The 16246-nt window shown below is 43.4% G+C and overlaps 1 protein-coding gene across 4 annotated transcripts in view; it reads right to left on the bottom strand.

Moving 5' to 3' along the window:
- The window catches only part of heatr5b (HEAT repeat containing 5B), a 39074-nt gene that overhangs the window by 4078 nt on the left and 18750 nt on the right, over positions 1–16246 (bottom strand). For all 4 annotated transcript variants that reach the window (XM_048269195.1, XM_048269198.1, XM_048269199.1 and 1 more), the window contains exons 25-35: positions 14446–14627; positions 14018–14086; positions 12668–12847; positions 12242–12482; positions 9526–9774; positions 9084–9211; positions 6870–7014; positions 6396–6668; positions 4557–4781; positions 950–1101; positions 145–358 (exon numbers count right to left, since the gene is read on the bottom strand). In XM_048269195.1, coding sequence (XP_048125152.1) covers positions 145–358; positions 950–1101; positions 4557–4781; positions 6396–6668; positions 6870–7014; positions 9084–9211; positions 9526–9774; positions 12242–12482; positions 12668–12847; positions 14018–14086; positions 14446–14627 — 2058 coding nt within the window. The remainder of the gene's footprint in view (positions 1–144; positions 359–949; positions 1102–4556; positions 4782–6395; positions 6669–6869; positions 7015–9083; positions 9212–9525; positions 9775–12241; positions 12483–12667; positions 12848–14017; positions 14087–14445; positions 14628–16246) is intronic.

Below are 16246 nucleotides of genomic sequence, written 5' to 3'. Positions count from 1 at the left end.
ATGACGTCGCGTTTGTTTATGTAGAGATGTTCGCTGAATGTGACAAAAAATGTTGTAGGCTTCCTCATACATTCGCTGACTGCACCTTTAAACTACAGGGTCCCTAAATGTCAACTTCAAACTTGTTCTCTACTCTGGACTTACGGTTCTGCTCTTCTCCCATAGCCACCAGGTTCTCCAGGACCTTGACCCCCTCCTGGACGGCCTGCAGCTCGGCGGGGTTATTGGGCCGGCTGCGCTCCACCGCCTTCAGCTTCTCCACCAGCAGTGGCGCCAGTGCGTGGATGTAGGGGGTGGACAGAGCGCGGCTGGAGTGCTGGAACACCGACATTAGCAGCTGGTAACAGCGGGCCTGGACCTATGGGTTAGGACGTATGGATGCACACACACATGTACACACGTACACACACACACACACACACACACACACACACACACACACACACACACACACACACACAATGAGCCTAAGTCAGAGAAAATCTGGCATCTGCAACACAAAGGGTCTAAATCTGACTCTGATCCGACAGCACTCCTTAAGCTGCAGACAGTTCACACAAATCTAGTGGCAAACTGAGAGGGGATTTCAGTCCGTACCGTGTGCATATGCGCAGGCTGTGTGAGCTTGGTGTGTGTTTGCATAGGACAATGGTGGCTCAGCATGCAATTGATTACAGTGAGGTGTGTGTCTGCACACACATGCATATGAGTGTGTGTACACGAGTGTGAGTGTGTGTCTGTGGGTTTGAGTGTTGTGTATTTCTATTTATGTGTGTTTCTGTTTATGTATGTGTGCGTACAAACATGCGTGTGTGTTTGTGTTTATGTATGTGTGCGTGCGTGTGCGCGAATCTGTGCATCTGTGTGAGTGAGTGTGCATATGCATGCCAAAACACAAGTGTCTGTGTCTGGGTGTGTGCGTGCATGTGTGTGTCTATGTGCATCATACCCAGGGGTCGCTGGAGTTGAGGGCGTTGCGGAAGCGGTCCATGCAGCCATTCTGCAGGGCGGTGACCCCCAGGAGCTCAGAGCTGGCGGACCGCAGGAAGAGGGTGATGGCCGTCAGCATGCTCACCTCATCCATGTTGGGCCGAGACTCATCTAAGGATAAGGCATGAGTGGGAGGGGCTTGAGAAAAGGCACGACATAAAGAGGGAATAGAATCCTATAACACAACTTCCATTTTGAATGTTTCTTTATTCTCTCCGCCAAGGAGTTTTTTTGGTTTTCAGCATGGTTTGTTTGTCCGTTTGTCTGTTAAACCAGTTTTCATTTAACTTTGTGGGAGAGAGTTGCATGTGGAGTTGATCCACAAATGTATTTTTGCTTTTGTCAACACTACGTGATGGCCTTACCAGCAGTCTGCACTCTCACGATAAACCTCTAGTTTTGTGTGTGTGTTTGTGTGCGCACTTGACCCTGATGCTTTGCATGTCTACCAGAATAGATGTTCATTTGCATGTGTATACCAATATTTTTGAAGGGCTGTTTATGATATTTTGTTATTTTAACTAATTTTATTCTTGTGAGTGTATATATTTCTATGCATACAAATGTATAACAATTTGTCTGTTTGTCTGAGTTAATGTGAGTGAGTGAGTGAGTGAGTGAGTGAGTGAGTGAGTAGTGAGTGAGCCGGCCAGTGGTAGTGAAGTAGTGACATGTGTATGTGTAGGTGAGTGGTATGTGTGAAGTATGTAAAGTAAGTGGAAAATGAAAATAAAAAATAAGTAAATAAATATATTAAATATATATAAGTAAGTAAGTAAATATAATAAAATAAATAAATATAAATATAAATAAATAAGTAAGTAAATAAATAAATAGAAATAAGAAATAAAAATGAAATAAATGATAGAAAGTAAGTAATAATAAAGTAAATGAAAGTAAATAGAAAAATAAATAAAGTAAATATATAAAATGAAATGAAATAAATAAATATATAATATATATAAATGATAAGTAAGTAAATGAAAATATAAAAAAATAAAAGTAAATGAAATGAAGTAAATGAAATAAATGTATATGTAGGTGATCATATGTATATTGTATATGTAGGTGATCATATGTATATTGTATATGTAGGTGATCATATGTATATTGTATATCACTTCCACATGTACATATGTATATTGTATATGTAGGTGATCATATGTATGTTGTATATGTAGGTGATCATATGTATATTGTATATGTAGGTGATCATGTGTATGTTGTATATGTAGGTGATCATGTGTATATTGTATGTGTATATTGTATATGTATATGATCATATGTATATTGTATATGTAGGTGATCATATGTATATTGTATATGTAGGTGATCATATGTATATTGTATATGTAGGTGATCATATGTATATTGTATATGTAGGTGATCATATGTATATTGTATATGTAGGTGATCATATGTATATTGTATATGTATATTGTATATGTATGTGTATCATATGTATATTGTATATGTATATTGTATATGTAGGTGATCATATGTATATTGTATATGTAGGTGATCATATGTATATTGTATATGTAGGTGATATATATGTGATTGTGTGTATATTGTGGGTATCATATGTATGTATATGTAGGTGATCATATGTATATTGTATATGTATATTGTATATGTATATTGTATATGTATGTTGTATATGTATGTTGTATATGTATATTGTATATGTAGGTGATCATATGTATATTGTATATGTATATTGTATATGTAGGTGATCATATGTATATTGTATATGTAGGTGATCATATGTATATATATATATGCAGGTGATCATATGTATATGTATATGTAGGTGATCATATGTATATTGTATATGTATATTGTATATGTAGGTGATCATATGTATATTGTATATGTAGGTGATCATGTATGTATATTGTATATGTATATTGTATATGTAGGTGATCATATGTATATTGTATATGTATGTATATGTATATTGTATATGTATATTGTATATATGTATATTGTATATGTAGGTGATCATATGTATATTGTATATGTATGTTGTATATGTATGTTGTATATGTATATTGTATATGTATATTGTATATGTAGTAGGTGATCATATGTATATTGTATATGTAGGTGATCATGTGTATATGTATTGTATATGTAGGTGATCATATGTATATTGTATATGTAGGTGTATTTGTATATGTATATTGTATATGTATATTGTATATGTAGGTGATCATATGTATATTGTATATGTATGTGTATCATATGTATATTGTATATGTATATTGTATATGTATATGTGTATATGTATATTGTATATGTAGGTGATCATATGTATATTGTATATGCAGGTGATCATATGTATATTGTATATGTAGGTGATCATGTGTATATGTGTATATGTATATTGTATATGTAGGTGATCATATGTATATTGTATATGTATATTGTATATGTATGTTGTATATGTATGTTGTATATGTATGTGTATATGTATGTTGTATATGTATGTTGTATATGTATGTTGTATATGTATATTGTATATGTATATTGTATATGTAGGTGATCATATGTATATTGTATATGTATATTGTATATGTAGGTGATCATATGTATATTGTATGTATGTATATTGTATATGTATATTGTATATGTAGGTGATCATATGTATGTGTATGTGTAGGTGTATATGTATATTGTATATGTATGTTGTGTATGTATGTGTATGTGTGTGTATATGTGGGTGATATATGTATATGTATGTAGGTGATCATATGTATGTGTATATGTATATGTAGTGTATCATATGTATATGTGTATGTGTATGTGTATGTGTATGTGTATGTGTATGTTGTATGAGTATATGTATAGTGTATGTGTGTGTATGTGTGTATGTCATATGTATGTGTATAGTGAGTATATGTAAGGTGATATATGTATATTGATCATATGTATTGTATGTGTATGTGTATATGTATATGTATATGTATGTGAGTGTATGTGTATGTGTATGTGTATGTGATCATATGTATATTGTATATGAAAGGTGATCATATGTACATTGTATATGTATGTGGTGATCATGTGTATGTGTATGTTATATGTGTATATTGTATGTGTATGTGTATGTGATCATGTGTATGTGTATATATGTATGTGTGAGTGAGTGATATGTACATTGTGTGTGTGTATGTGATATATATGTATATTGTATATGTAGGTGTATGTGTATATTGTATATGTATGTTGTATATGTATGTGTATATGTGTAAATGTGTGTAAAATTAGGTGATATGTGTATGTATGTTGTATATGTATGTTGTATATGTATATTGTATATGTATATTGTATATGTATATTGTATATGTAGGTGATCATATGTATATTGTATATTGTATATGTAGGTGATCATATGTATATTGTATATGTATGTGTATGTGTATGTGTATGTGTATGTGTATGTGTATGTGTATGTGTATGTGTATGTGTATGTGTATGTGTATCTGTATCTGTATGTGTATGTGTATGTGTATGTGTGAGTGAGTGAGTGAGTGAGTGAGTGAGTGAGTGTGTGTGTGTCTCACCAGGTTGAGCATTTTCCAGCACAGACGCCAGGCTGCTCCAGACCAGGCTGGTCCACTGTGTGTGTGTCTTCTCAGCTCGCGCCAGCGGAGACGTGATGATGGTCTTGATGCCCTGCAGGGCGGCGGACACGGGCACCGGCACGGAATTATCCGGAGTCTTCACCGCCGTCTCCCTCAGAACACCGGTGATCAGGAACAGCACGGTGGGCAGAATGGTCATGCTTCCTGGTGGGGTGAGGAACAAACAGACAGGCTTCACTCTCTCTCCATTTAGAGGAGGCAACCAGGGCTGTAGTGGAGGCTAAATGCAAGTAAGCACAGTTTATCCAACTCTGAAATTTCAGAAATAGAGTTTGTTTATCCGCCTCTTATTAAAGTTTATCCACATCTCAAGACAGTTTATTCACCAATTGCAACTTTTAACATTAAAAAAAAAATCACACTGTATTATACACATTCACGATCAACACTCTAGGAACCATTTAAAACCACTGGTATTGTTATAAACATTGGACAATCAGGACAAACATGTCCTGAATGGCTTTTTTAAAAATCCGATACGGCATGGAGCAGTCCACCATCACAGAATTCCTAGTTTACCCCCCCAACCCCCCCCCCACCCCTTATTTTACCACTACCTTGAGCAAGGCACCTAACCCCTCACTGCTCCCCGAGCGCCGACGTTGTAGCAGGCAGCTCACTGCGCCGGGATTAGTGTGTGCTTCACCTCACTGTGTGCTGTTTGTGTTTCACTAATTCACCGATTGGGTTAAATGCAGAGACCAAATTTCCCTCACGGGATCAAAAAAGTATATATACTATATACTTTATACATCCTTGTAAATTTGCCATAATTGTCAACATGTTTAATTCATGTTGATATTTGTGTGCTGTTTTGACCACTTAGTGATGATACACTCAGCATCTTGTTTGTAGGAAAAAAATCATTTACAGCCCGTTAAATAATAGCCACTATTGCCATACTTGTTCTTACATTTTCAATTTATGCTGATATGTGTGTGTTATTCTGACCATTTAGAGATGATACACTCAGCATCTTGACTGTAGGGGAAAAAAAACCCTCATTTATAGCCTGTTTAATAATAGCCATGATGGGGATGACTCAAGTCTAGCACAGTGGGCACGGCTCCAGGCATCAAACACGCAGCAGGCAGCTGTCCAGGCCGCAGAGAGCCTCTGCTGCGGTACCTAATCCTGACCAGACAGAGGATTCCCACAGTCAACCTGTCCCTGGAAGGAAAGTGGAACACCTACCTACACCTGTCTGGCACTGAGCACTGCACCCAGATACAGACAGCACAACAGAGGAGACGGGAAAGTACTACAGAGTCTGCAGATTAGTGAGGAGGGATTTAAACAAAAAGGACATTTATACAGCAGCTTCAGTGATTGTATGAGTTGCCTAGTGTTTCTGTGCCAGGTATTTATTTATCACATTTGGTGGTATTTATCACACACACACACACACACACACACACACACACACACACACACACACACACACACACACACACACACACACACACACACACACACACACACACACACTCATATATGTGTGTGTGTGTGTGTCTTACTATCTTCATTCCCTTGACTTATGCTCTGTTGTCATAATGTGCACTGTCCATGAACGCATGCATGTCAGTGCAAAGTATTAACTCATGTGCACACATGGGCATCCATGTGTAACAACGCGTGTTTGTGAGCTCCTCAGCAGAGCACCATATGGTCTTCGTGGGTGTGGTGGGGGGCGGGGGCATGCAATCTGGGGAGACGTGTGTGTGTGTGTGTGTGTGTGTGTGTGAAGGGGTCACCCACCTGCTGGAGAGCAGAGCGCGGGCAGCTCGGCCAGGATGGCAACGGTGGCGGCCACCAGGCGCGTGCCCTCCTCGGAGAGGCTGTGCGGCCGGTAGGCCAGGTGACTGGGCGAGTCCCCGGCGCGCGTGTTCAGCTGCGGCAGGTGGCGCATCAGGATGAACACCAGCAGCTCCATGGCAGCGAACACCAGCGACTTGCCCGGCAGCAGCTCCCCGCTGTCGCCTCCTTCCCCGAGGGTTGCGGCCGACTCCTTCTCCTCCCCCTCCTCCACACCTACGGCAAAGGGACACACACAGGAAGAGTCCAATTCAGTGCACATTTTCACCATCACAGCAAACCCCCAAAAAGGACCAAATCTACAAAGGGGATTTTCTTTAGTGGGATGAATGGGCCCAGAAGAGGCATGCTTATCCAGACAGAGTCTGTGAGGTACAAGGCGTGCGTGTGTGTGTGTGTGTGTGTGTGTAAACTCACTACAGCTGGACCGCTGCAGTTGAAGATGGTCTAGCGCGGAGTGGATGGTCTCCTGCACTACTGCGGTCACCTGCAGCTGCACACTGGGAGGGTCACACGTCAGCAGCAGCCTGTGCAGCACATTTAACAGTTCCACCGCCAACAGCTGGGAGAGAGAAACACACACACACACACACACACACACACACAAATGACTTCTTTACTTCAGCTATATTACATAATACACATGATGTAAAGTGGTAGGTCAAGCAAAAAATATCTATTTAGTCTTGATCTGCCTATTCATGATGTAACACAGTCCATGCTGTAATTTGCCAGGCTTTGATCAGCACGCCTAGAGAGGATGCTCCTCCATTTTCAGCTGATCCTGAAAAAACTCCTCTGCGCCCCGTTTCGCCTGCCGCCCCAACCTCCACTCCTGCCAGCTGCAGCCTGCCGAACCCAGTGGCCTGCACCAATGATCAGGCCTCCCAAATGTAATTAAAATGGGATGGGATGGACCGGGTGCAATCCACTATTCTTAATCTATTCATTTGGGCCATGACGAAAATGAAAAGATAAACAGCATACTGTAAACTACTAGCATGGAATGCTGCTAAAACTCACCTTCCAATAACCCGTACCGACACATGCCTAGCTGGGGAGCGGTCTATCTATACAGCCTTTAATACAGCCTTCGGCGGCCTTAAACTTCACGGTCCTCTATGAAGTCTAAAAGCTTAACGCGTCTTTGGTGGAGCGAGGTCACAACTGTGTGTGTGTGTGTGTGTGTGTGTGTGTGTGTGTGTGTGTGTGTGTATGTGTGTGCGCATGTGACATTCAGCTCTGTAATTCTAGGATATGTGGCAGGATGCCACTGGGTTGCTACTACTCATTAACACTGAGGGAAATGCTGTGTGTGTGTGTGTGTGTTGACCTCCATAGGAGCATGACCGTGCCATCTCAGCCAGGGCCATCCCCTCCCTCAGGCTGCTGACCTTGGGAGGTCTAACTCTGTCCCTCCCTCCCCCCTCCCTCCAGTTGTTACCCGGATGATATCATCACCATCATTGCTGTGGTAATGAGATGTCCCCTGTCCTATGAACAGAGGGTTGACATGAGGTTAATGACCTCATGTGTGAGCCATTCTCTGACTTGACTGAGGGAGTCTGATTTGAGACGTAAATAAATGGAGTTCAATGGAGATGTAAACAAGCTCTTAAAGTGTAACTCCGGAGTAATTTGAGCCCAGTGGACTTCATCCAATCACAGCGCTCTATTTTGTTAGAGTCTTAAGGCGGGCTTAACAGGATAACGACAGTCCTGTGACGGTGAACAACAAGGAAGGTGGCTATGGCTAACGAAGAGCGGTTGTTTGAATCAGCGCTGGCGTCAACTTTGGAGGAGTTGGACTTGTGCTTTTCTTTGAAAGTTGAGCAACACAATGCACTTAAGTAATTCCTTTCGAAGAAGGATGTATTTGCCGTTTTGCCGACCGGATCCGGATATGGTCGTAGCGCTGGCCTATTGCATGCCTAGGCAGTTTGAAAGACAATTCTCTGCCCGCCCCTTGGATTAAGCGAGGTAAATGGTTCGATTCCAGACTATACATTTCAATGATATAGGATGGCCCGCCAGGCTATTGAACACCTCCTTGAGAGCTAGATTACGTTGACCAATGGAGTACTGAGTTTGACTGTCTTTAGCACTTCCAGCCAAAAGGCTAACAGTGCTGAGGGCAGGGAGCCAAACGTATCCAAACTGCCATTTTTTAACCACTAATAAAGCTCAAAATAGCACCACACTTCTGCAGTAGTATGAATAGGATCCCTTCACATAAAACAAAGCATCAAGAACTTAGTAAGTGTATCAGAAGTCTGTACCTTAAAGTAACCTCCATGTTGTGGGGAAAGTAGTTTACCGAAAGCACCGGAGTTCAGTTCAAGGAGGAAAGTTTGCTGTTGTAAGGGACTATTCCAAACTATTATTAACTGAACTTAGTAAGTGTACCGATAGTTTATTAAAAAAAGAGTGTTTTACAAGTCAATGTGTCAATGGGATATTTTCCAGACGGACCTGCAGAGCAAATTCAAATTTGCTAACAGGTTGGTCTGGGTTCACCCAGGCTAACATTTTCTTAAATGTTAGCCTTAAAGGAAATAATCAACAGATAAATCGGCTGCGAAAATAGCCATTAGTTGCAGCCCTAATGTGTACTCGGCACGGCCGCCTCACCTGATCCTGGGCGATGTGCTTGCGGGCGCTGGGGGAGTCCAGCAGGGTGCAGAGGGCCTGCAGGCAGGACATGACATGCTCGATGGGCTCCTCCGGTCGCGGGAAACACAGGAACTCGATGCTGATGCCTGGACAATGCATACGGGAGAGAGGACAAAAGGGACACACAAAGGGACAGGGTGAAAATGATGTGGGGATAGGGAGAGAGACGGGAAAAAATCATGAGCACAAAAGTATCTATCCCAGAAACAATCTACACACGCAGGTTTTAATGAATAAATAAGTAAATAGCACTTTTATAAACAATAACAGTTGACCAATAGATATAACTTAATTCCTAGTGCAACAGACATTACAGTCCATTTGGACGAAAACTCTAAATACACTTCATGCCATTCTCTACCAATGGCAGCTGAGTTAATGGGTGTCAGAGACATGTTACCTAGAAGCAGATGCATGCGGTCCTTAACCAGCTCCTCCTGGCTTTTGTTGGGGACCTGTCCGGCCGGCGGGAACACAGCAACAGGCGCGGAGCCTTTGGGCAGGGCAGGGGGGGTCTCCTCGGCACCCTCGGCGGAGCCGAACCCGGTGCTGTGGAGCCAGAGGGACACGGCGTGCAGGATGGGAGCCCAGGAGTTGCGGTAGTGCAGCCGCGCCGTGTCTATGGTCTCAGGTGTGTAGAAAGCCCCACCTGGACAAGGGCAGAAGGAGACGGACGATGGGGGTGGGGTGGGGTGGGGTTGGGTGGAGTAGAAGAAAGAGGAATCAAATCATTCATATTTGTATGACCACAGTGGCCATAACAGAAGCAGGGATGGCAGGACTGAATGGAAGATGTAGTCCGTCTTTCAGTCATTCAGAAAAGGTCACAAATGAAGTGGAACTAAGATGTTCCCCCCTTGGGACAATAGGAGCTTTTGTGAACCATTCAGCAATTCAGCCTTCTAAGCATTATAAAGAAGCTTTCCAACATTCCTCAAACCTAGTAAGCAGTACCTAACATCACTTAAACCCATGCACCTCTGGAAGGACATTATTAAAGGGACATGATGGTGAGTCACATACGTACACACTGCCAGTTCCTACAAGGGCAGGGACATCCCTCTCCATTTTCAAAAAACTCCTGAAGACCCAGCTCTTTAGAGAACATCTCCTCACATAGCAACACTTACAACAAGTCTTGCTGATCCTAGTACTCACCAGCCGTCTTAAACTGACACGTAACTGTTAAAAACAGCACTCACTGATGCACTTATTCTTACTGTACTCTAATGTCTCAATTGTCCTAAAATTGTTGAAAATTGCTCTAAAACTTAAACTGTTTACCATGTTGTTAGTCGCTTTGGCTAAAAAAAGCGTCAGCCAAATGTAATGTAATGTAATGTAATGTACACCATACATGTAGCAGACAAACAGAAAAGCTGTCTGTAGTGTCCCTTTTCGCCAGACGCAAATTACTGAAAGGGGGAGTCTGCATGTCTTGTGTGCAGCTAAGGTTCGGTGATGAGGAATTCAGGCAAGGCATTACTGCAATAAGATTAGGATGTCTTACACTGTCAACAAACCTGAACAGAGCATTAGATTAGTGGTGCTGTTTGAATTAGCAGGCTGGGAATCTAGTGGGGCTCTTTTTGTCCAAATTGCTGTTTAAGTTAAACAGTTAGGAATGGGACTTAAATGAGGCAGAGAGAGTGGGGAAGATTAAAGGTTATAGGCAGGTGGGGCAATGCTACTCTCTCATCAAAGGGAGATTTAAAAGGAACTGCCCCAATATAGTTAAAGCCAGGCGTAATCCCTGCCTTTAACACTATCCTTCAGAGAGAGGCCAGGGATTTGGAGTGCTGGGACTCCTACTGTGCAGTGTTACCCTGGAGCTTCACTGGAAAGAAAAGTGCTCAGACTGGCATTGCCAAACAGCACATAGGAACGATCACATGCGTAGATGATAGAACCACCATATGACCAGAGAACATAACAGATCACATGGGAGCTCATTTAGCACTTTTGGATCAGCTCGTAGGAACTAGAAAGTCTCCTGCACAATCTCGGATCTTTGGATCAACTCAAAGGGAAGGTAGTGGAGCAAGATCATGGGTCTGATATCCCTGAAGCACACAGTGCTAATGATGTACGTCTGTGTGCCAGGTTGAGAAATGTACTGGACTGTAAGAGTCCACAGTCTGTACTGTACTGCCAGAGTCCACAGTCTGTACTGTACTGCCAGAGTCCACAGTCTGTACTGTACTGCCAGAGTCCACAGTCTGTACTGTAAGAGTCCACAGTCTGTACTGTACTGCCAGAGTCCACAGTCTGTACTGTAAGAGTCCACAGTCTGTACTGTAAGAGTCCACAGTCTGTACTGTACTGTAAGAGTCCACAGTCTGTACTGTACTGCCAGAGTCCACAGTCTGTACTGTACTGTAAGAGTCCACAGTCTGTACTGTACTGCCAGAGTCCACAGTCTGTACTGTACTGTAAGAGTCCACAGTCCACAGCACTTCCATCTGATTATCTTTATCACCCCTATGCCACCCCTATAGAACCAACTTCCTTGTGGAACCGGTCATGTGAACCTTATGCAGACTGCTGTTATTTGGGTCAATAGAATCACGATTATTCAACATGATCACTAAATGATTTTGGGAACACCATGCATGTTCTAATCTTTCAAAAAAATGTTTTAAAAACAAATATATATTTATATATATAAATAATATAAAACAATATTTTTTATACAACCCTTTAACCCTGTAAAGCAGGGGCTTTCAACCAGTGGTCAGCGGCCAATTTGTGCTCTGTGAGGACTTTGCTAGTGGTCCGCGGCCCACTTGTGCTCTGTGAGAACTTTGCTAGTGGTCCGTGACCATGGATTCAGGAATGTAGTTTCAATGTAGGAATCAGTATTTTTATTCAGTGGTGGTCCCGTGGTTGCGTAATTAGTCAGAATGGTAGTCCCTGGTTCCGCGCAGTTGAAAACCCCTGCTGTAAAGGAATTGGGTGCACTGGATTTAAAGCTCAAGACGAAACAAAAGCATTATTGCAAAACAGAATATTGAAAAATAATCACTGTTATATTGTTGTTGTTGTTGTTGTTTTCATAATCATTTGAAGTCATAACTGGAACTGAAACTTGATTTTGAATAATTGCCCATCCCTACCATCAGGTGGGAGCTGGCTGGCGAACTCGGCGGGCAGCATGAGCAGGGCGTAGTCCCTCAGTGCGGCCAGCCACAGCCTACTCAGGGCGGGCAGCTCCGGCTGCACCAGGGTGATCAGACTGTCTGGCGGCAGGATGCCCGTCTCCTCGCCCGCATCTTCATCTTCATCTTCCTCGCCGCCACTGCTCTTTGGCGGCCGCGACTCGGCCTCCTTTTTAATCTTCATGGCCACCACAAACACCTGAGAGAGAGAGGGAGAGAGAGGTGGAGGGGTGGAGAGAGAGAAGGAAGGAGGGAGAGAGAGAGGGGGTAGAGAGAAGGAGGGAGGGAGGGAGAAAGAGAGAGATAGAGGTACATTTGAACTCTGCTGAGGACTGTTCCAAACAGTTTAATTGCGTCACTTCACACTGTGTGTGCTTACTGTACCTCAGCCCAGGCCTTCAGCACAGAGAGCTTCTCCATGGTGGTGGCGCTCTCACTGTACAGCTGGCTGGAGGAGCCCTTTCCAGCCTGCACCTTGTCCAGCGATGACACCAGCAGGTTGTGCACACGCCGCAGGTCATTCAGGTCGCTGACCACGCCACTGCCGATCCAGGTGCTGCACACCTGTACAGAGTGACAGACAGAGAAACGATGCCGATCAATACATTGAGAGACGACTGGTGAAGATGGCTGTAAAATAAATCGCAGCCTTATAATAGCATATTATGTTTAGTCACCACCAGCATATACCAACGGCATACTCTGTTCTGTCATTCAAAATGTCTTTGTCACAGAAAATCATCTAAGAGTTATATCATACAGTTGCAGAACTGCTCCCCAAACATGATAACGTCACAACAGTAGAGTAGAGAAGAGGCAATAGGAAACAAGTAATTGATATTATCCCTTCATTCAGAAGGGGCCTTGATCTATTGCTGGCCTCTTAAACGAGCATCAAACAAGTGAAAGTGGAAGTGAGTGGACAGGATGCCATCTGTAGCTTAGCTGTTTTTTTAGCCCCCAAAGGCTCATCTAGGGGGTAATTAACTGGAGGGGTCACAAGGCTGTGAGAACAAAAGAGTGCAGTCTGAACACAGAGACACACAGCTCAAGGACTCTCACTTCTCCAGCGTCACCTCCTCCACCTCCTCCTACTTCAGGGCAAATATAAATCTCTCTGTCCAAGGGCAAACATGACTGGGGGCCGGACATGAGTCTCATCCTATCCTGTAGGGCTGGGACAGGGGAAGATAGGACAGCCTCTGGGCCTTTGCCAACAGGCAGATCTGAGGGTGGAGATGGAGGGGAGCGAAACAGAGCGACTCAAGCCAATAAGAGAGAGTTTGATAGAAAAGGCAGAGAAGGAGAGAAGCAAAGGGAGGAGATTAAGAAAAGAGCTAAGAGATGAAGGCCCCGGGATGAAGACTGAGAAGTAGAGAGAGAGAGAGAGAGAGAGAGAGAGAGAGAGAGATAATAAGTGAACGATAGAGAGACAGAGTAGAGAAGAGAGGATAAAGAGGGAATGAGAGAAAGAGTGCTTGAGTAGGGAATCCCTTTCCAACAGCCGTCTATTTACTACCCTCCTTCCATTAAGCCCACGTAAATCAGACCAGACTCATTCCTAACAGCCTCAATACTGTAGCACTCTAGAGGGATGCAGATTAGAGCGCGCTGCAGCTCTCAGAGCCGGCCACACTGGCGTTACGGTCTTCCTCCGAGCCTGACAGACACACACACAGTACAGCAGAGCACAGACACAGCACAGCACAAACAGGACGGAGAGGAATGCTGTACCTGGCACGCCTTGGCAGTGATGTCAGACGGGGTGTCGGGGGAAAAGGCAGGTCTCAGTGCAGCCCCAACCTGCCAGAGGAGAGAAGGAACAGGGTTTAAGTAGAAAATCTGACAGCTAAGAAACTGCAACTACTAAACTGATATACATAAATAGCAGGTAAATGGAAATAAAAATCACTGATGCAAACTACTTATTGATGTTACGTTTCGTTAAAAATAGGACAAGGTATTAATTAGTGTGTTTCAAAATGAAGAGGCAGCCCCAATATGCCACAGGAGCAGGGGGAATAATGTTCAAGGAGAAAAGAATCTGATTAGTAAAGCAAACCATTTATGAATGAGCATTGACAGGTGCATCATGTCTAAAACTAATCAGCATTTCTCAAAACTAAGTGGAGTGCTTTGTGCAGAACAGCGCCCTCTCTCACATTGGCCTGGTACTGCTCCAGAATGACATGGCCGGGGAACTCGGGTTCGGGCACGGAGGCAAACTTCTTGATGATGTCCTCCAGGGCCTGCAGGCCGGCCATGCGCAGCTGGTTGCTGTTGTCCGTGGCAGCCATGAAGGCCATGCGGATGAGGTCAGACAGGTGAAGCACCAGCAAATCACCTGAGGACGACACAGCACTGGGCAGTGAAAACCTGTAGGTCTGGAGAGCTTCTTAGAACTTATGATATTGAAGCCAAGACGGTGCTCTTTGGTGGAGGGGCATGAACAATTCAGCAAAAATCTTGAAAAAAGATTACAGCAATGAGGACCTTAGAAAAAGTATTTTTTGACTGAGACAAACTTATCAAATTATTTGACTGAGACAAACTAATCAAAGTTAAAGTTAAAGTTGACTGATATTTCAGACGCCTTTATCCAGAGCGACATGGACTCGCAATGGTGGCTTTGGGAATCGAACCCGGGTCGACCATCGTCGGTGACGTTACTACTACAATACATAAATTGCATGGAGGAGCGCCAATGAGACAAGATATTGTTCTAAACAGAGCACATATTTGTGGATAATGAACTTTTATTGATATGGTCTATCTATGATCATATAACATTTCTGGATCAGAGAGTTGACATCAAATGCAGGTTGCAGATAGAAAACAAAAAAAAGATGGTATCATGTAAGGCATCCTCTTTACTGTGCCCTTTTGATGCTGAACTGATTTCAACCTTGTCCTTGTTAAAAAACTAAAAATGCCACTGTAAAGTTCATCGCAATCAGTACAGTGCACAATGCTGGGGGGAGGGATAGTGGGGGTCACTGAAAGCAGCTCGCTGAGGGTTTGGGGTGCTGGTGTCACGGCTATTTTTCCCAAACGGGCATCTCTCTCTCTCTCTCTCACTCTCCGCTGGCTAGCTAGTCGAGTCTGGCTGCTTATATAAGTGCTGAGCAGCGGCCGTCAGGCTGAATCAATTCCTCTCTGCTTACTCATCTGAGCTCCGGTCAGCTCAGCTTACATAAAACACAGCAGGAGGGGAGGGGAGGAGAGGAGAGGAGGAGAGGGATGAGGAAGAGAAGAGAGGAGAAAAGAGGAGGCGAGGACAGGGGAGGAGAAAGGAGAAGAGAGCAGAAGAGAAAAGAGGAGAAAAGAGATCAGAAGAAGAGAAGAGAGGAAGAGATGAGAAGAATGGGAAAGAAAGAGGAGAGGGATGAGGAAGAGAAGAGAGGAGAAAAGAGGAGGTGAGGACGGGAGGAGAAAGGAGAGGACAGAGGAGGAGAAACGAGGAGAGGGATGAGGAAGAGAAGACAGGAGAAAAGAGGAGGCAAGGACAGGGGAGGAGAGAGGAGAAGAGAAGAGAAAAGAGGAGAAGAAGAGAGGAGAAGAGGAGAGGAGAGGAGAGCAGGGTCTGACTGCTGTGTTCAGGATCAGAGGTGGCCTGCTGGCAGCACAGCTGGAGGTACTGATGGAGTGTTCTTCTGATGCACAACAGACCCTGATACACTGTGGGAAGGGGGCTGGTAGTCCAACATAAACCCACTAAATAAACCCTGATGACTTTCTGTGCAGTTATTACACTTTTCATCGCTAATAATAACGCATGATGCAACGAGACCTTCAGGTTACATGACAAAAGAGCCAAGGCCAATGACACATCCAAAACAAGTGCAATGAAAAGGCTTTAAAAGGAACTACTCCACTGTGACGCAGCAATGCAAAAAGACTGACAAGGGAGAGGTGGAGTTTCAGGGAATTTGAGGGGTGTGCCACAAAGCAAGGTTCCTGATC

Source organism: Alosa alosa, chromosome 18 (genome assembly GCF_017589495.1).
Source record: "Alosa alosa isolate M-15738 ecotype Scorff River chromosome 18, AALO_Geno_1.1, whole genome shotgun sequence".
In the NCBI taxonomy this organism is placed as follows: domain Eukaryota; kingdom Metazoa; phylum Chordata; class Actinopteri; order Clupeiformes; family Clupeidae; genus Alosa; species Alosa alosa.
This window is presented reverse-complemented; position numbering and strand designations above follow the sequence as displayed.